Source organism: Triplophysa rosa, linkage group LG2, assembly GCF_024868665.1.
Source record: "Triplophysa rosa linkage group LG2, Trosa_1v2, whole genome shotgun sequence".
NCBI lineage: Eukaryota > Metazoa > Chordata > Actinopteri > Cypriniformes > Nemacheilidae > Triplophysa > Triplophysa rosa.
This window is the reverse complement of record NC_079891.1, coordinates 14,794,094-14,816,019: the sequence shown is the minus strand read 5'-3', so window position 1 is coordinate 14,816,019 and position 21,926 is coordinate 14,794,094. Positions and strand designations below refer to the sequence as shown.

Here is a 21,926-nt window from a genome sequence, read left to right as displayed (position 1 = left end):
ATCCACCTTAAATCTCAATTTTACCATAAATGTCTCATTTGGTAGAAACCCAAACCGTGGACTTTTTGGGATCAGAACCTCACAGACAGAAGCTCAGAAGTAACCTGTGGGCTCAGAGGCCCTTTTTAATATAGTTTAAAATAGTTAGGGCAGTCGTGGCCTAATGGTTAGAGAGTCGGACTCGTGACCAGAAGGTTGCCGGTTTGATTCTCAGGCCGGCGGGTAACGACTGAGGTGCCCTTGAGCAAGGCACCTTACCCCTACTTGCTCCCCGGGCGCTGCAGTGATAGCTGCCCACTGCTCCGGGTGTACGTGTGTTCACCACTTGCTGTGTGTTCACTACTCTCTGGATGGGTTAAATGCAGAGGTCACATTTCGGGAATGGGTCACCATACCTGACAAATAGGTCACTTTCAAAATCAAAATAATTACAAATAGGTCACTTTCAAAATCAAAATAGCTTAAGATTTGAAGTGAAAATATATTTTATAAACAATTTTACATGCATATATATTTTAACCAAGCTCATGAAGATCAACATCTCAAAATGTGTCTCAAATGTCAGCTGGTCTCCATGCGCCTATACTGACCTTTACAGAAAATGTCACCTGCTCTTCATAAGGTTGCTTAGACTGTTTGTACAGCTTGTCATTGTATTACAAAGAGCAAATAAAAATCATAAAGTATGGTAAAGTAGCATGTTTAATTTACAAACGAATATTAATGTGTTCTCATGGGACTTACTGAAACGAGCGCAATGCCTGGCGTCAGGGCACGGGGTATAAAAAAACTGCTTAAACAAACCATTCATTAGTGGCAATAGTACAAAGTTTGGACATTATAATTCCTATTTTAAAACACGAGTCAATTTATGTATGAGTTCTTCACGTGGGATGTCCTAAAAGAGTGAGAGCACGTCTCAGAAACTCTCTTGTTTTGCCAAGAAATGTATTATAGCTCAGCAGGGTGTAAAAAAAGTATTATTTGGTATATGCAGACAGAAAAAAAGATCAATTTAAATTTAAAACATTCTTGCTGGTCTCTTTCCCAACCACAATTTGAGCATGCATTGGGATTGTCTAAACTAATGCAAATGTGATAGTACATCAAAAAATGAAAATTCTGTCATCATTTACTTTTTATCATTTCAAACCTGACTGTTTTTCTTCAACAGAACACAAAAGAAGATATTTTTTAAAATGCAGTACTTATTGACTTGCATTGTTCCATATACAAGTACATAGGTACCACCATTGTTCAGTTACCAACATTCTTTAAAATATCTTCTTTTGTGTTGAAGAAAGAAAATTAAACGGTTTTGAAATGACAAGAGGCTGAGTAAAAGATGACAGAATATTCATTTTTGGGTGAACTATCAATTTAAATGACATTTAATTTACTGTGAATGTAAATGAGGATGTCATAGACATACATCATTTGTTCAGTATAGATTGCAACATTAAAAATATGAATTTCCCCCAAAAAGTCTAATTAACTAAAATCCAGATTGCAAAATATTTTTATTTATATAAAAAAGTAGACCCTAAAGTACAACCAACTGAACATATTGTACGTCTATCATCCTTCCTAAATAACATCTATGAAGTCTATAAAGGCAACATTTCAAGGTAAATGTTTAATATACTGTAAAGATTAGTGTCCCAACACAAAATAAGCCAAATTTTAGTCTAAAAATACATTTATACCACCCAATTTAGACTAAATCTACTTATTACAACTCACAATAATACTTCATTGATGTACACTGTATTGTAACCTTTGATATTTCACACTTATTCTGGAGTGTCAAGAGTTCTTTATTATGTATTTTGTGTGTAGTGTCGGTTCTGTTTTTTTTATCTTCATTTGTGATGTTTCTGAAAGATGGAGATGTACTCTTGCACATCGTCAGGGGAACCCAACACCACAGGTTCCCGCTGATGGATGCTCTCAGGCTGGATGTCCAAAATGTTTGTGGTCCCTGTGGTGGCCATTCCTCCAGCCTGCTCCATGATGAAGGCCATGGGGTTGCATTCATAAAGCAGTCGAAGCTGAAGTGGGTGAAATAGAAACCGTGTTAATCAAGTGTTTAAGGTTTAAGTAATTAACTCAAGTCTTTTGTCCTGAAGAGATAGAACTTGAGCATTGGGCAGGAGCCTCCTCTTTGAGTGCTTTAGCTCCCTCTACAGGCCTTTATGTGATCATACAGTGATCAGTCTATAAAAGTAATGCATATACACACGGTTAACAACACATTAAAAAAGCTTTCTCACTTAGATGCTTTTATATAATGCTGTATTATGAAAAAATTGCATGCCACAGAGAGACACTCAAGTATCTACAATGCAATGTGATGAATCTGCCTACAGAAAGGAGGTTGCTCAGCTGGCTGCCTGGTGTAGTCAAAACAACCTAGAGCTGAATGCATTCAAGACAGTGGAGATGATAGTGGATTTCAGAAGGAACCCTCCATCACTTCCTCCCCTCACCATCCTGGACAGCACTGTGGATACTGTGGAGTCATTCAGGTTCCTGGGCTCCACCATCTCTCAGGACCTGAAGTGGGAGTCCCACATAGACTCCATTGTAAAGAAGGCCCAGCAGAGGTTATACTTCCTCCGTCAATTGAGGAAGTTCAACCTACCACAGGAGCTACTGACCCAGTTCTACTCAGTGGTCATCGAATCTGTTCTGTGCACTTCAATTACTGTTTGGTATGGCTCGGCCACCAAATCAGACCTACGAAGACTACAACGGACAGTTCATAGTGCTGAGAAAATTATTGGTGCTCCTCTGCCCACACTTCAGGACCTGTACGATTCCAGAGTGAAAAACAGGGCAAGAAAAATCATCATTGACTCCACACACCCAGCACACAAACTCTTTGATCTGCTGCCCTCTGGCCGGCGCTTTAGAGCACCAAACACCAGGACTTCCAGACACAGAAGCAGCTTCTTCCCCCAGGCAATCTCCCTCCTAAACAGATAACTGCTCCTTAAGAGCAATATTCCACTTCCACTACTCCTATAGTGTGCACTATAGTGCCTTATTATATCTACATCTTATGTATACATGCATATAACACTACCTCTACTTACTAAATTATCCATTTGCACAAGTGTACATACAATATGTTTATTCTACTATATACTACCCTGTACAATGTCTCTTATATGTTATTATCCCCCATTTTCTGTAAAATAGTCTTTATTTTATATATGCACAATTTAGAATCTTTAGACTGTAAATCGTATTATATTGTATTGTCATTGTGTTGAATGTCTGTACTAGAAGCTTCCAACACCAAAGAAAATTCCTTGTGTGTGCAAGCACACTTGGCAATAAAGCTCTTCTGATTCTGATTCTGATTCTGATTCTGATGTAACAGATCTTTTTTCCTGCTCAAGTCTTATGGATAAGGTAAACAATGCATGCCACACATGTCAGGTGGTGCGACATCCAACAAAAGAATTGGAATAAAGGTCATGCACTTTTTTCTTACAGTAGTACAGAAATCCACAGGTTTTCTGACACTTTAGCCACATTTCAATAAATATGAATTCCACTACATTAGATAAACAATATATTATATTTACTGTGGGCCTACACCGCTACATTGCTTACTGCTGTTCACAATTTTAAATAAAATAACTTTTTGACACTTTCTGGTCTAAGGCACACTATAAAAAAAAATGTCTATTGTTAATGTTACATGGGTATTATTCTGATAACCCATAATACCCAATTGAGCGGAACTGACTTACAGCTAAAAAATGACAAAAGACTGCAAATGCAATATCATGATTGATGGTATGATTTTGTATGTTGTTTGTATATTGTATATAGCAGCCATTGCACTATAAGCAAGTGGTTTGATTGTCATGTGCTGCAAAATGTCACAAAGATGAATGAAATCATTCAGGGTGTGAAACTTTTGAATGGGTAAATAAATGTGTATAAAGACTATTTTATATCAAGTACCTTTCCTTTGGGGCTTTTCACATTTGCAGGGTAAAGAAAGATTCCTCCATACACAAGGGTCCGATGCACATCTGCTACCATAGAGCCTACATAACGGGCTCCATAGGGTGCACTTCCATCCTAAACACATGATTACAGTTATTATTTGTTTCTCTCCTTATAGATGGTTATCACAAAATGTCCTACATTTCTTTTTTTTTCAGTGATCATGTTTTCAGTATATGACATTCGTCCTTTTGTACTCCGTGTATAAACGAAAGTCCTATGGTATTTTCGAGTAAATTAATCCTTTAAAGGTATTTCTCACCCCCAAATTTTAATTCTGTCATGAATGACTCACTCTCAAGTTGTTCTAAACCTGTATAAATTTGTTTGGTTGAACACAGAGAAAGATATTTGGAAGACCAAACAGTTCTTGGCCACCATTGACTACCACAGTAGCAGAAATTACAATGGTCGTCAAAAGTGCCCCTGAACTGTTTGCTGTCCTACATCCTTCAAAATGTCTTCTTTTGTGTTCAACAAAAAAATTATTTTTCCTACTATGATAGTCAATGGGCGCCAAGATCTGTTTGGTTATAAGCATTCTTACAAATATATTTCTCTGTGTTCATCAGAACAAAGAAATGAATACAGAATTGGAACAACTTGAGGGCGAGTAAATGATGACAGAATTTTTATTTTTGGGTGAACTATCCCTTTAAGCTTGACTAAAATGAGTAATGTTACAACTTTACTTGATGTGATTTAGCTTCAAAAGGAAAGTATATTTAATGTATACTGAACCTCCGGGAACTTTTTCTTCTGCAGATACTCTGTGACGGCAGGGTCAAAATAAAGGGCATAACCTTCATTCAGACTGTAGATCTTTCCTTTCTTCTTAATCTTCACATCTCTGTCCACCAGAATGAACTCCCCGATAGCCTGACATTTAATTTGACAGATGTTGAAAGAAAGTCTTCATTATTTAAAGAAATTAATGTTTTGTGTTCTGTTAATTACAACATTTACAATGATTTTGACTATTCTTTCCATTTGTAAAAAAGGATCACGAAATAAATCGCATCAACATTGTTCAACTACAAATAATGAACAACAAATTTCACCATGAAATAGCCTTGCATTAAGTAGTCTAAACAATTTGAAATTAGGATATTTCCTGATTTACTGCAAAATGATCACATGACTGATTATTGAAATGTAAAGTTGACTCACTGGATCTAACATGAAGCAGTTCACTCCCTGACCAGTGGAGAGCACGATCATGGTGGCACTGCCATACAGCGCATATCCAGCGGCTACTATTTTTCTGCCAGGCTGAAGGGCATCCTTCTCTGATGGCTCGCTGTCTGTGCACTGTGAACAGAGCAAGCCTTAAAGATTCATCTCTATTGTAGAACTGTATGGTAGAAATATATAATGTATCAACATGATCAGTAATACCTTTCTGTAGATGGCAAAGATGGTCCCAATGGAAGCCAGGCAATCAATGTTGGATGATCCATCCAAAGGGTCGAAGCAAACCACATATTTACCCTATGCACGCAAAAAAGGCAAACTAAAGAGTTTTGGAAACATAATGGTGCAACTTGACATAGACAGACCATTATTCATTTGGTTGATTTTGCACCCAACGGACCTTTCTCAACACTACTCCACCCAGGCCCTTTTACAATGTTTACTTAATCACATCCATGCAGCTAACTACACTGATACAAGAACAACTTCGTAACCACACATTTCTTTTAAATCGAATAAAAACGATGTGTTCACTAAACCTAACCGCACTCTTTCCCTTTCTGACAGCAGGTTATATGTGATCGGCAGTGTTGGGTAAGTTACTCTGAAAAAGTAATTAATTACTAGTTACTAATTACATATTCAACAGTGTAATTAGATTACTGTTCAAATTACTCTCTCCAAAAAGTATTTAGTTACTAATTACTTTCTATATCCTACATCAACCTTGATTAGTTAAGTGATTCAAGGATAGGCATGAAACGACTCTTTTAATTCATTCAAATAATAATATTAAACTACATAAAGTACTCTTATTAACTGACCAAAGTATTACAAATGTGAGAATAATATTAAAGCACAGATTTTAAAGTTAGACTTTGAATTTTGTTGTCAGTTCCACTATTGCACACACATATATTACACAAAGTATTTAGTTTAATTACATCAAAAGTAACTGTAATTAAATTACAGAAAAAATAAGAGTAATCCCTTACTTTACTTTTTCAAGGAAAAGTAATTAAATTACAGTAGCTAATTACTTAGTAACTAGTTACACCCAACACTGGTGATCGGGGCTTTACTTACTCGTCTGTCTGGCTCCACAATGATAGCATTTTCATGTTCCTCTGTCACCAATACACATGAGGTAAAGGAGGATTTGATCATGTTGATGACAAGGTCATTGGAAAGGATGTCCAGCTTCTTCACCTGATCACCTGTCACATTGGTACTTCCATCAATGCCATACCTGCCAAAAAAGGGTTAAATTATAAAAGAGGGTCTAAAAGTGAATGAAACTAGAATGAATATGCTGGGTTAACAATACAAAGTCTTGCTATACTAAAAGTTTCATTTCAACGTTTACAAGAGACAGCAGAAGAGGTTGCTTAGTTCTGCAGACACATTGCAATGCAGGAATTTAAACACCAACGCATCAACATATGGTTTTAAACTTAAACCGAGACATCAACTGAGCAATCGTGAAGGATTATTTAAAACTTAAACTGCAAGTTTGTATAAAGAATACTCACAGGTGGGCGATACCTGCTTTCCTCACAGCGCTCGAGATGGCTTTTATCGCCGTGCACATCGCATTGAGAAGAGTTGTCAGCTCGCCCGTGCCTTTAGCTTTTCTGCCTTCTTCAAGCAGAAATCTCGTCAAAGTTACAACATTGGTATCGATAGCACCCCGATCTGACATGATTGTATATGCGACGATATTCCTGATTATGTAAAAATCTTGCTTTTGTGCAGTATCAGTTATTTCATTCAACTCTTATCGCGGAAACCAAAATAAAAACGCGGAAATAGTGCGGAATAGGGGGTGTATGGACAGCTAAACCAATGAAAACTGCACAGCCAGAGGAACAGAGGTGTGACTGACTGCGTGGAAGTTGCACTAAACAATGTTGCATTGTGGAGCGGAGTCTGTGGATAAAAGATCCACTGATAGTCTGCTTTGTCATCATGGTTGTGGGTTTGACACGGTGATGGAGCTGAGATTACACACACAGTTGTGGGAGTGTGGAAAATCGTGGGGTTAATGGAGACACTAATCATAGACACGAAGACGTCGTGGATCAGCATATACCAAAGATTTTCTTAATGTTTTAGGAAAAAACAAAAAAACAAATCCAACAGGGCCATTTTTATATATTTTATAAATACTAGTGATAACATAGTATGTCGAATATGTCGAATAATGAAGCGGATTATTTGTAAAGTGTAAATGGGAATAAGTTTTGAGTTTGAAGTTTAGGTGATTTTATTTATTGCGCCTCCGTGCACTGAACTACCTAAATGAACCGCTAGAGGTCATTCTCGTTTAATACGTTTCAATGAGAAATTGTCATATCACACTGTTGCGTATTTGAAAACCATGGACACTGAAACAGTTAATTGCCATTTTTCAGTAACAGCAATGTGCTGTTTTGTGGTTGCTTACACTAATAAAGAACTTCTTCCATTAATGAAATAGTTCAGGGCTGTTAACTAGAGTTATCTAATTGAAAGGATGATCAGGACTCCTTTGTGGACCACATTTGTGCTAATTATAAGGACCTCCCTTGACAACTACACCACATGGCCAAAAGTATGTGGACACCACCTCCTAATTAAAGGGTTTGGCTTGGCTCCGCACCAAAGACAAATTGTTATGCTATGGCATACCATGACATTCCAGAGAGCTGTGTTCTTCCTACTTTGTGGCAACAGTGAGGAGGCCCCTGTACACAAAACAAAGTCTATACAAAAGGTTTACTGGTCTGGTGTGTTAGAACTTTATTGGTTTTTGTAAAGGGTCTAGACCTTGGTTAACACTTTAAGGATGAACTGAAAATCAATGTGATAACTCCTTGTTTATCAACTGGTGACTAACATCCCTAATCTGTGCTTCAGAATGGGTGAAAATTGTTCTGTCTGAAAAGACGACTCGGTTCGAACTTTCCTTTCTTCGACAACCGCAACAACAACTTTTGTATTTCCTTAACTGTGTTTCTTACGTTACCGCGTCAACGTCACTTCCTATTTAACGTAACTCTTAAAGTGACTGACGTTCATTCTCTTTATGACATACAGTAACAACCAAATAACTTTACTCAAACATCAGATTATTAGTCATGTAACAAAAATCAATCCCCATTAGGCTAATGTGAATGGCTTTGAATTGTAATGTTAAACAAATATCAGTGTGGTGTTTGGGTTGTCCAGGCTCAGGTTATCTCTGTTGAAACACTTCTTGTGTGCTCTAGAACAGTGGTCACCAACCCTGCTCCTGGAGATCGACCGTCCTGCAGGCTGCAGCTCCAACCCTGCTTCAGCACACCTGTCTGTAATTATCACGCAAATCTGAACACCTTGATGAGATAGTTCAGGTGTGTTTGATTGGGGTTAGAGCTGAAATCTTCTGGACGGTTGATCTCCAGGAGCAGGGTTGGTGACCACTGCTCTAGAAGATCCAAAACGATTTATCAAGCCTCACATCCCACCTTGACCCTTTATCTGGTTGCTAATCATCAGTCTCTTTAAGAGTTACTGCTTGCTCTCTTTCCTTGCTTTGTAAGTGTAACAAAACCTCAATAACTGCCAGAACAGCAAACAAATGGAAGACAACCAGTAGCCTTAGCATAACATAGTTAAAATATTAATTTGAAAATAGTAAATATGGTGACTAGTAAACTATTGACTAACGCATGATACCAGTGCAGGGAATGAATGCGTTTGCTTACACTGCTTGCACATGGTATTTCACTTTTTTTGTGTTTTCAGCATACTCTTTAAAACCTTTCTTTTTTTAGATGAGAGTATTCGGTTGCATTAGATAAATTCCCCTTAAGCGTGTACAATTTTATAAAACAACAACAACGACATCCTTGCATTCAAGTTCATCAACATTGTTGACCTGTGAAAATGTGGAAACGACCTATAAATATAACCTCCTGCTATAAACTAAGTTTATAAATTCTTATTTAACTTGGACTACTAAAAGCACATTAAATTAATTTGTTTTAAACGTAACCTTTACTTATATAAAACCGTGTGACTTTCAGTGGACTTGCTTATATAGTACGCTGTAAGTGGAGCACCTGTCTTTGTGTACTTAGTTATTTGCACGTCACGCTCTCACGTCAGGGAACATCCATTGGGCGCGCGGGTCTGGTGCATCATGATCCTCGCTGGTCTTTTGCGCATGAGCATAAACAGGACAATTCACCGGGAGTTTTACAGAGGGAACGTAGGAGCGGGACAGAGAGGTATAAACAAGCTTCTTTGGAAAAAGGTAATTCATTGTTCATTTGACAAAACCGCTGGCCACACATTTATAAACTAGACTTTATTTCTAACTTCAATGCGTCCGCGAAACTTGATCCAACAGGTATGTGTAACACGTTGTGCCTTTTTACAAGGTAGTGAGCGGTGGACTTTTGTCCCGAGTATATATAGAGAGAGAGCAATTCTTAGTGACAGTGATATAGAAAATATGAAAAACGAGCATGCATGCAAACGTGAGGACGATTGTTGTAGGAGCATTGGTCGCGCGCGCGGCTCTTGTTACTTCTCCTCAGCAAGATAAGATAGATTGCAATAACATTTTAATGGTTAACAGGGTCAGCTTTGTGTGGGCCAAACATCCGATGCTTTCTTAAAATGTGGTGTTGATACTTTGCTAAGTGAGTTTTTGCCATTATACACATTTTAGGATATTTTTAATGAAATGGGCTGTTTTTGAGGTGCGAAACATGCGTTCTTGAGATGCTGCGCCCTAGTCGAAAGTTTTTTGGTTGTTGTATTTCAACTGTGGTGGTTGTCAGCTGATCGTAGCACCCACAGAAACTGTTTGACAAATGTGGATGCTGTCCTCAGGTCAGTGGACAGGACGTAATTATGATGTTAGCCCTTCCTGTGGAAATTCAGGAAGTTTTAACCGATTTAACAGAACTTCGATATAAGCTACTGAGTGTGCACCCTAAAGACGTTTATAGGCGAGATGATGAAATACATTTTCGTATTGTTTGTTGAGTTTTATACATAATAGCCTAAGATCCAATAAAGCAGTGGTTCTCAAACTTTTTCGTTGTAAGGCCCCCTTTGTGTTAAGTGCATCACTTTGCGGGCCCCCATATAAAGACGTATAATCTTAAATTTAGAATTTTAATTAAACCAAAAACATTCAGTTATACAATGCTGGAACCTCAATTATTTTGGTTGGTGGTGTCATTTTTCTGATGTTTGATTGCATAAAATCTATGATAAATTTCTATATTTCATAAAATGCCACAAAATCTGTGGCCCCCCTGGATCCATCTTGGGGCTCCCAGTTTGAGAACCACTGCAATAAAGGGCTTTCACTGAATCTTAACTTGAGGTCTAGTGCAGATCATATTACAACGACATTATTATGTCCTAGTGAAAAATATTGTCAGCATCCTAAAAATATCATCACAGTTTGAAATGAATCCTCTGGTGTATCTGACACAAGGCAGTCCTCTTCCCTTTCAAATGTCTTTTCTTGGATACATTCCTCCATTATTTCAACAGCAGACAATTTTGAGTTCTTCTATGGTGGATTCCTGTGGATGTAGTCCAGTTACACTCAGTGTGAGAGTACGTGACCAAAGGACCATATTAAACGTCTGATAGTAAACTTTGTGAGGGGGTAATCCAGAGGAAAATTGGCACAGCCACAGGGTGTCCACTGTTCTGGTCTGTGGCTGTGAATGGAGGAAAGCTTTGTGGTGCTGACTGAGACATCTTTTGGAGGCAGTCCCAGTTGTTTAAAGAGAGATGAAAGTGTTCCAAAGCATCCTTTCACCAGTGACATAATGAAAGACCGTATTAAACTTTGTGAGACCCCTGTCTGCCTTTATCCTTTCTCTTCAGAGCAATTCTTATTGTTAAAAGTAAAATGGCAAGAACTTCTCGTAAATGCAAATAGCCGAGTGCCACTCATGAATGGCGATGTTTTAGATGTGCCAGTTTAATGATGTGTTCTAGGAATGTAAATATGAATTTCAGTTCTTTGACACATGATAGCTGATTGTACAATAGACTGTGTGGCAATATATCAGTTTGAAAACAATAAGATGGATTATTAAATATTTATTCTGTTGCATTAGCGTTTTACCAGCATGAATTTGTTAGCAACACCACTGATTCCGATTTAAAAAGCCTGTACATTATTTTAAAGAACAGTTTAAAGTTAAAAAGTAATGGACTTAAATCCTAGCTGTTTGGAAGGGCACCTGGAAACGCACTGCATATGTGGACGTTCAGGGGTTTGTGGACATATGGCAGAAGTCACTCAATTTGCACCTTGCTGAGAAAGCTTTGCACATGGGGATCAAAGCTCAGTTCATGGTGAAGGGAACTGTCACCTATGTCTTTTTTTCAGGCTGTAAAAGCCACACACTGCTTCTTCCTGTTTGTAGGAAGGAAATTACTTCCACTTTGCTGCTTGGTTAGAACTGTTTGCAAATCTAATCTACCTCCTTTGCCATTCGTCAAAGCCTACCAACCATCTCTAGCATGGAGAATCTCTCACAGTATTGTGGATGGGTTACCATGACCTTTCAAGTGATTTTATAAATATAATAATTAAGCATGATCCATGATGAAAGTTATAGGTTACATTAAAGTTACACACACAGTGAAGTTCAGTAAAATAACGGTTCTGTGATAGGCTCTAACATTTTTTTCATAGCAGTTAATGGTTCTTTTTGTCCCTTCAACATACTTTTTTATGACTTCCTGGTGGAATATTGGAGTTGTTTGCATTGAGAATGTTAATGACATTGAGTGCTGTAATGACATGGATTTGATGTCTCATCAGCTTGGTCAGTGGACTTTGTGTTTGTTGAAAGAGCATGTCAATTTGATCATTTTATTTCCATCAAATTCAGTTTATGTATCTTAAATAAAGCTTTTGGTCACTATATAAATGGAGGGGAATATTTGACAGATCTTGGATACAAAACACTTGAACTCTGCAGGCAGGAGTTCATAGTCTTTCCTTCTTGTTGACTGTATGTTCTGCAGTTGATTCCATTACATGGGTCTTATTCATACGGCACTCATAAGCTTCAAATGATGTTTTGTTGTTTGAACTACTATGCATCCTGTTATTACCTGGATGCTGTTAGTAGTTAACTTAGTTCTGCCAGAGATTATTTTTTCCAGTTTTGCTGAGCTTGTTTTTCTGTAGTTTCGAAGTAATTATGCTTTTCCACAGTTTTGCCTTTAGCATTGAAGAAGCTTTAAAAAAACTCAAATTTGATGTGACCTAACTCATTTTAGTAGTGATGTGTGTAAGAAAAGTAATTAAAAGAGAAATCAATTAAAAGAGAATTGAACTTAATGAAGGAAAAGTTCCTCAATGGTCAAACCTGTATTACATGAAATTCTTGATTTAGGTGGCTGGTACTAAATTCTTAGTATTGGGTCATAGACTGAAACAGCTTTTCAGAGTCGCCCTTTCCTTGTTCCTCTGAATGGACAGATTGAATGACATCCTGCTTTCTGGCACCCAGTCCAAAAAACTGGATTACGAAGAACACCTGGACATTTGACATTTGTTCCATGTAGCTTGAAGCATTCCAGGAAAATGTAGAAACAAAAGATCAAGTTATTTCATCTCAAGTCTCGGAGAAGGAATGGAACTGCCCCGGCATTGTTGTCCCATACCAGTAATATTGTAATGAGACATTTTTGATGTATTTATTACAGTTATAAGGTAGGTTAACCAAATTTACTTCTTGGATCATGTTTACTGTGTTGTACATGGATGAACATGAACAATACAATGGTGGCTCTCACAGTACAAGTTGGCTATTTTTGTTTTGTTTTTTCAACTTGGGCATAGTTTGTTGTTTCTCTTATAAAACATTTTTGTTCTCATAGATATTGTCACATTACTTCAAATAATGTCTAATGCCTTGGTCATAGATACATTTGTATTTACATTTAGTCATATCTCAGAAAGAGATGTTGCAAAACTGTCACATGACAGAGGTGAGGGATGGCTTTGGACCGTTTCTCGTGATGATTGGTTGGATTACATGATCATGTTCCTCCTGAACTTTGTTAAATAAATTTCATTTAAAAAGTAATGACAACAATGCACAATTTATCAAGTGTTTTCTGTTACGGCTCTTTTGTGCAACTTTGGTGCAATCTTATCACAGCAGCAATGTAAAGATCTCATCAGACAGCAAAAACATGCTCGAAACAAAGATGCAGTCATTTTACAGCTGCTGTTGGTCTGTGCAGATGAAAAACTCCTACTTTGTCAGCATGTCAGTTGTTTAACACAGAGGTCCTTTTGTCCTTTTTGTCTACAGACCCTGCATTTGCAAGAAACATGCATATTTTCAGAAAAATTAAGTTTAAGGACATTTTCACACATAAGGGTTTGTTTCGGAACCTGGTACGTTTTCTCTCTTGATTCGGTTCGTTTAGGCATATGTGAACACGGCAATCACGCTAGGATCCGCCCCAAAACAATCGCAGGCGGTCTCGGCCCGATTGCAAATGAACTCTGGAGCGGTTTGCTAGAAGTGTGAAAGCCATCCGACCCAACGGACCAACGAACCAGACTGTATCATAATATATGTTGGGTAATTACGTAAAGTTGTGTGACGCAAAAAGGATTGTTTTTCTAACGGCTCCCTGTAACAATGTTTAAAGTAAGGAAGGAGTCGGGAACCGGCAGACGTTAAACCAAACTTTTAATAAAATAAACAAACAACAAAACGAAAGTAAACACAAACATAATAAAACATAAAATAAAATCCAGGCCTGGTTCTCTCTCGTCCTTCACTGCTGTCCCTCCTCCTTTTATGCTTCCCGAGCTCCGCTGTGAGAGATGCGAAACTTGTGCAACGCGCAGCTGCCTCGCACCGTTCCCTCACGACCCTCGTCCCGCTCTGCTTGTCGCACTCCCAAAATGAACCGTGGGCTCACTTGGAGCAGGGAAGAAGTGAAGTGTTTGATTGAAATTTGGTCAGAAGAAACACATTGCCGAACAGCTCTCCAGAACTCACAAAAACACTGAAATGTATTTAGCGAGCGCTTAAAACAAATGGGATTTAATCGGTCTGTTGAACAGTGCCGTGCGAAGGCAAAGAAACTCCGTAACATCAGTAACCAAACAAGCCCAAAAATGCTGCGTAGCTGCTGTCTGTCCATCCTGATGGATGACATCTTTGAGCGGAATCCCGGAAAATAAACAGATGCACTCTGACCAATCGAAGGAGAGTTTACTCGCACGTGACTTTTATTAACAAAGTTTGGTCCGTTTGTAAATATTCACTTGTGAATGCGAACCGAACTAAAATAAATTGCAATATTGTAGCGATTTAACCCCTGGTTTCGGAACAAAGCAATCGATCCACATGTGTGAAAACACCCTAACTCTTTTTATAAAACGGTCAGTTTTGGTCCTTGATTCTGATTGGCTGAGCGGAGTTGTAAGCTGTTATAAAATACCCTAATATATAACGGCTGACCGCACCACATAGCCTAAATATCATTTTATTTACTTTATTTTATGAAACCTTGCCAAGCATATGGAATAACAGTTTTATAAAAGCAATAAGCCCCGCGAAGCCGTGGTTTACAGTGCATTTTATGACAGCTACAGGGTTTTAGGCACTCCACTTCGCGTCGTGCCACAACGCCCTTAGCTGTTATAAAATGCACTGTAACCCGCTGCTTCTTGGGGCTTATTGCTTTAATATGATCATTTGCAATACCTTTTTTATGTGCAAAAAGATAAAAGCATGTTGCTTTGAAAGACAACATGTTAACTGTGTGTTTGATTGTGGATATAGTTCAATTGAACCAGTGTCAATGTGAAAATAGCTTATTTTGATGGCTCTTGATGGAGCTCATGTAGACCCAATGGGATAGTAGTAAAGTCACCACGCAGAGTGCCCAGTCATTCATTATCCACTGACTTCTTTATAAGAAGATTCCTGTCCTTCACTGAAGGCCTGGTTGAAGTGAAGAAAAGATAATCATGGAGTAAACCCTCCCCTGATCTATCCCACACTGGTTTCTAAAGTTCAGAACTGAATGGAATGCAGTGAAGGGCAGCTTTGATGAATACTTTGCTGAAGATTTTGGGCAGGAACAGGCAGGTCTAAGGAAAGCAAAGGCAAATGCCAAATAGTCTTGGATGTGAAAGACTAAGAATGGTATGTGGCAGTCTTTGTTCAGTTGAGTCCCCTCCATATTTGTCAGCCTGCTTTGGCGAAACAACAAATATGTGATGTATGGTCTTTCGCCGGTCAGATGTAGACTTCCCCAGCCCATTAGAATAGAACATTCTTATGGTGCCATCAGGCAAAACTTTTTTTCTGTTGCTCTGGAGTGGTTTGTCACATGGCATTTGCAAATCGGCTCAAAAAGTCTTGTGGCAAGCTGAAGGCCTGCAAAGGGTTTGGTTGACTGGCCACTGGTCTCCTCAGGTTTCAGTTGAAGGTGTCTACTGCTGCCTGTCTGACTTGGGTTACTCCTCTCAATGTCAGCTAGACTTGGGAACTCCTGCGTAACCTTTTGGGGTCTGTTGGTTACTAGGGATGTAACGATTCACTCAGCTCATGATGCGATGCGAGTCACGATTCTGATCTCACGATGCGATTTATTCACGATTTATTTTTACAAAATGAGTTGAAACAAATTAGAAATGAACAACTTCCCTTGCATTATTTCTTAAATGCTTCACGTTTCTTTGTATAATAAAATAATGTTTTATTTCAAATAACAAAACTAAACTGCAATTTTATAACAAATGAATAATAGAAAAAGTCTGTTTAATATAAACAAACTAATACTGTCTGAGCTTTTCTTGGATTTTTTTGCATTTAAGAAATATCAGCATGTCCACGTTTAGATTTGCAGTGAAAATAGTGGCCCCTGCTGTTCAAAAAATGTATTACGATTCAGTTCACACCTCAACCGATTTGAATCGTCACTCATTATAACCGATTTTCAACCGGCTCACAGTGAATCGTTACATCCCTATTGGTTACCTGTTGTTTCATTGCAAAATGGGGCTCCGTTGCTTACATACAGTAAAATGATTTTATGGCTGTAATGTGGAGTGTTTATTTCAAATATGTAAAATATTCAAACAAATGCAACACATTTTTTACTAATTGACTTTTTGATGTGTTGGGCATGTCTTCGTAGAGACAGTGTTTATGGTTTTTGAAAAGATTAACATGGTTTAGTTGCAATTATATTAAACTGGGATAGAAAGTATTTTAAGTTCACTTTTTTACAGCATCAATAATGGTGTCTTAAAGTTGAACAAAACTTGAAGTATAACTTTTAACAGTCTCTAATAGCCGGACCTTTCCTGCAGCCTCTCTCGGCAGTGCTATCGTGGGGATTAGAGATGTCTGCTAGATTTACATCAGGCTCTGTTCTCACTAAGCCATGCTTTCTCTCTGCAGCTGTTGGCTGAGTACCTCCCTTCAAAATAAACAGACATTCGACCATCCAACAAAGCTTTGGCATCTTTAGTAAACATGTTAAAAGAATATATGTGTGCAAGTTAGTTATTATAAAAAACAAAGCAATCCGAATCTGAAGGCCATGTTGCTTCCTGTATTGTAAGGTTTAAAGTTGGCAGACCTACCTGCAGTAGTCAGACAGTGGATCACGTGGCCTCTAGTGTTCACTTCCGCTGCTAGTTGATGCATCACTTTGTGGCTTATTTGCATAAACTGATATTCCGCAAAACTCTCATTGAAAATGAATGACTTCCTTTTGTTGCTGCATTTCACTCTATGAACACCCATTTCATTGCTTAAAAACTTTCAGGCTGTGGTTAGTGCGCTGACACATAGCGCCAGTGTGCTCGCGGAGAGGTTTGATTCCTGTTCTCTGCAGTCCTTTACTGTTCCCGCTCCCCTGTCTTCTCCAAATTGACTTCCTGTCTACTCTCCACTGTACTGTCATTAAAGGAATAAAAGCCCTAAACATATAACTTTAAAAACGTTCAGGCTATCAGTTGGCACTGTTTGTCAGTGATCTTATCTCTCCCAGCTCTAGCTTGCTGCCACACGTAGCTTCTTGTGTTGGAATGTCAGATGATAAGCTGGGGCAGTTGTGGGCCTAATGGTTAGAGAGTCGGACTCATGACCAGAAGGTTGCCGGTTCGATTCCCAGGGCCGGCGGGTAACAACTGAGGTGCCCTTGAGCAAGGCACCTTACCCCTACTTGCTCCCCGGGCGCTGCAGTGATAGCTGCCCACTGCTCCGGGTGTACGTGTGTTCACCACTTGCTGTGCGTGTATTCACTACTCACTGGATGGGTTAAATGCAGAGGTCACATTTCGTTGCCTTGTACTTGTACATGTGCAATGACAATATATTGAATCTAAATCTAATTCCAAGCGCTCACTTCAGATGTGGCTTATTTAACATTTATTGATAACACATATTGCATATGCACTAAACATTAATTCATTTCACATTTTGAAGTTTGATTAAAAGTCTCAGAATCAGTTAAAACATTAAAATGAAGATGCATAGCTAACCTGATCCTACACATTGGCCCGGTTTCACAGACTAGGCTTAGCTTAATCCAGGACTATGCCTCAGTTAAATTAGTACATTTAATGCCTTAAATAAAAACATTACTGGTGTTCATCTTGTGACAAAACAATGGCAATGACATATAGGGATGGGCGATATTATATCGTTTGCGATATACCGATAGAAATTCCCCACACGATAGGAATTAGTCTTCCCGCGATATAAACGATAAATTCTAGTTGATGACATATTTCTTTGAGAGACCCATTCACAGCTCATATGTGAAGCGAAAACGGGTATAGCGGAGGGCGGACGTGAAGCTGAGAAAGAGTTTGCACTAAAAGACGAGCTCTAAATCTCGTTTAGGTTGGCACTGTAGATGCATCCGTTAATGTTTAGTTTCACTTTCATTTTATTTAATTCGTTTGTTAAGTATTCGTTGATAGTCATAATACGTTACACCACAACATTTAGTTTGGCTAAAAGTATTTATTTAAACATTAGTTAGATGTTATGCGCACGTGCGCAAATTGTTTAATATGATTTCTTGCCTGTTATATACAGGATGAACGGAGCTTTCCCGTGCGCAGCTCGCGCCCACATGTGCTTTCATAGCGACACAGCGTGCACAGCACTGCTGCCTGTTTACATACAGTACAAATGCGAGTTTGTATTACGTTATTTTAAATACGTTTATGAGCGTATAAAAGCATGGATTATTTAATTAGATTTCTTTTATCTGCATTTTTCTGTTCTCTTTCTGTAGCGCGAGTCATAGACAGATTCAGTGTATGTTGCTGTGAGAAGAGAAGGTTCACACAGTTCAAGAGAGAGTGATTGACAGCGTGATGCGATCGATTGTTTCCACCCAACAATAGAATATATACAGTTTTAGGGGAGGACATGATGTGTTTATTGAGCTTTAGTTCATTTAACTTTTCTTTACTACAACCTTTTGAAGTCGAATCTCACTATTATATTTTATATTTACAAAAATACTGTAGGTATATTTTAGCAATTTGATTTGGGGTAAGTTTTACTTTTTGATAATATTTGTTTTTCTGAGGGTCTAGACTGCAGCTACTATCACATGACGCAAAAAACAGCGGTGGATGGCGTTGTGGATATATCGTCATTTTTATCGTTATCGCAACAAATACAAGTAATTATCTTGATAGAGTTTTAGGGCCATATCTCCCATCCCTAATGACATATTTTTGGATATGTCATGGCAATTTATTTTCAGTTATGACAGCTCAAACTTTCATTTTAGTCTGGGACTAGTCTTAAGCCTTGTCTGTGAAACTGGGCAATTGTCTTTTATTTTTGTTTTCTGTAGCTACACAGTTTTATGTTTAATATTAATTCAAAACAAGCATGCTGCCTGTGTGGGGTTCAGGCATTCGCTTGTCTGAGCCCATCATGTGAAGAGCTAAAGCCCAGTTCATAACAGGCCTCTCAGGTTTCTGTTTTCACTAATAGGGGGCAGGTTCACCTAGGTAACCAAATTTCCATCCAGATTCCGCCCTCTAATGTGTCTTTTTAACCATTCTTTGTGCTTTGAGAGAAATTAAACAAGTTCATGTTTACTGAAAGAAAAATTCACAACAGAGTTTTGAGCATTCGGAGGACCGAGGCTCTCACCGTCTGATTTGAGTACTGAAATTAACAGATGCTTACACATCAACACGGCCACGTTTTTATGGTAGACTATACAATATTGAGGATGTTATCCGTCTGAATTTTTTTATGTATAAAGAAATTGTATTGGTAAATCCTTTCTGATGATGAAGCTTCCATTAAGTGTGTTTCCCTAGAGAAAAATATTGTAGTCAGGCTCTTCCTGTAATATTCAGGCTGTTTGCATAAGGATTTGTGAACGGGCACATAGGGTTTACATAATGTATGTATACATGCATTTAAATGACATGCATCAGTGACACAGGTAAAATTATGTGTTATCCACAGAATACTGCAGTAGCTATATACAGAGCTTGTGTCTTCCTAAGCAACAGTGGATGTCTGGAAAAGTGCTGGGATTTCACTAGCCAAACTGAAGCCTACACTGTATGTTATGCAAGACTTTGTAGACTTTCACCTGCGTAACTAACTTTTAAATAATTTATCAAGACATATGATATTTGGATGCTTCTTCCTTATTTTTAAAGCCATGACATCACCAGTGTGGTCTCCTGTAGTACAGCACAGTTGTTTGCTGTTGTCTGTGTTATGTTAGGTATTGTGGCAGACAGCAGCTGGACTAGGTAAAACTGTGTTCTCCCAGAGGCCACAGTGTGATGACTAGATAAAAAATTCCTTAACTACAAGCCTTTGCACAAATGTCTGTTATAGGGCTCCATATATAATATAATATAATATAATAACCAAAAATATTAATTTGCGAGTTATATTTTTGTGGAGATCGCCACTGTCGACCATGCAAATTTACTTGTTCTAAAGTGTTTCCAACGCCAGTGTAATGGAGGCCAGCAAGAGAGAGAGAGAGCTGTGCAGGTAAACCTCACTTCCCGACCCCAAGAGGTTCTCTATCGTGGCAGGCGCTAGAGGCTTCGGTCTTTAGCCTCCTCGTTATAGCGCCCGACTCCCATGCCGGACCAATGCCAGTTCGAGGTCCCTTAGTAGCAGGGCGATGCGAGTAACCGGTTACACCATCAGCTGGGCTTTTTCACTCACGCACGCTCAGTGCCAGTGCTGTGCTCTCTGTTTTTTCCACACTGAGTGTACCAATACTCGATGAGGCAGCACGGAATAGGCGCTCGCAGATCTCTGCAGAAAACTCTCTGAAATTCCATGGATTTTAGTGCTTGTTATTGACAAGTAGACACACACAGCGTGAGCGTGTTACTAGTATGCGCTGTTTGCTGTGACGTATTTGAATGAGTCTGAGGACAAACAATGAAATATTTGAGACGTTTAAAACGAAACTAATTTCGGGGAAGTTCAGGGAACATATCTGTTATAAGCAGGCTTGGGGAGTAACGAAATACATGTAACTTAGTTACGTATTTAAAATACAAAATTTAAGTAACTATGTCATTACCGTTACTTTCTAAATTGTGGTAATCAAATTACAGTTACATCTGAAAAGTATTTTAGATTACCAAAGTGATTACATGGAATTTGAATGGCATTTATTTCATTTAAACTTTATATTAACTGTAACGGGCAATTAATGCAAATATTTATCTTTTTTTTTTTTTTTTTTTGTTTTTTTTTATGTTTTTTTTTTTATTTTTTTTTTTATTTTTTTTTTTTCTTTTTCATTATTTGCATAATTTTTATAATTTTTTATTTTTTATTAATTTTTATTTTTTTTTATTTTTTTTTTTTTTGAATAAGCTACTTCATGCAATAGAAGTTTACATATACTCCATAACACAAACTGAGCGAATTTCAAATTGTTTGAGCGAATTGTTTAAGTAATTTGTTTAGGTAATTGCAACTTTTTATCTCACAATTCTGACTTTTTTTGTATAACTCAAATCTGATTTTTTTTGTGAGAGATATACACTCACATTGCGGACTATAATGTCCAATGAGAGAAAAAAACACTGACTTTTTTTCTCAGAATTGCGAGCTTGAGAAGAAACTGAAAAATTTTGTTATAAAGTCAGCTTTGCATGAAATAAACTCACTAGAAAAATGTAAAAATTGTGAGATCTCGCAATTGTGAATTTTTCATGCAATTCTGATTCCATAACTTGCAGCTGCGAGTTTAAATAATAAATTACCTTTTTATTTTTCTATTTAGTGATGGAAACAAGTTTCCATGAAACGCAATGCATTCAGAGAAGGGGGTGAAAATGTTTAAACGGGATGATGTGTAAAGATTTTTTTTTTTAATAATATTTTTTCATTTAGTACTGCTCTTCACATGTACTGTATAACCACATGTTTCCCAGAAGATAAAATAAGTAGGATTTAGCCTACTAGTTAGTTAATGCATTGTGTTGCCTTTTTGAGCATCAGCATTTTTCCTTTTCTTTTTTCTAAGATTGTCTGCTTTTTCGCTTTAAGATATATGGTGGAAAACTGATGTTGTTTAAAATAATATGCAGAGGAAAATGTAACGAGCCCTTTCGTTTCTATAAAATGAAAGCTATACTTTTTCATTTCATTAATGTCATTTGTAAGTTATCTGCG

At 37.9% G+C, this 21,926-nt stretch overlaps 2 protein-coding genes across 2 annotated transcripts in view; one reads left to right on the top strand and one right to left on the bottom strand.

The window, feature by feature from the left end:
- Window positions 1–1,503: 1,503 nt before the first annotated feature.
- fbp1a (fructose-1,6-bisphosphatase 1a) lies at window positions 1,504–7,034 on the bottom strand. The gene is made up of 7 exons (XM_057359248.1): window positions 6,753–7,034; window positions 6,307–6,469; window positions 5,425–5,517; window positions 5,197–5,337; window positions 4,768–4,905; window positions 3,982–4,101; window positions 1,504–2,051 (listed from the first exon to the last, which is right to left on the bottom strand). Exons 1-7 carry the CDS (start codon window positions 6,920–6,922, stop codon window positions 1,863–1,865), a joined length of 1,014 nt encoding a protein of 337 aa, XP_057215231.1. The 5' UTR covers window positions 6,923–7,034; the 3' UTR covers window positions 1,504–1,862.
- A 2,365-nt stretch (window positions 7,035–9,399) lies between these two features.
- kank1a (KN motif and ankyrin repeat domains 1a) overlaps window positions 9,400–21,926 on the top strand; it is a 77,038-nt gene continuing 64,511 nt past the window's right edge. Inside the window, exon 1 of the mRNA XM_057360359.1 lies at window positions 9,400–9,499. The gene's annotated coding sequence lies outside the window, so the exon portion shown is untranslated. The remainder of the gene's footprint in view (window positions 9,500–21,926) is intronic.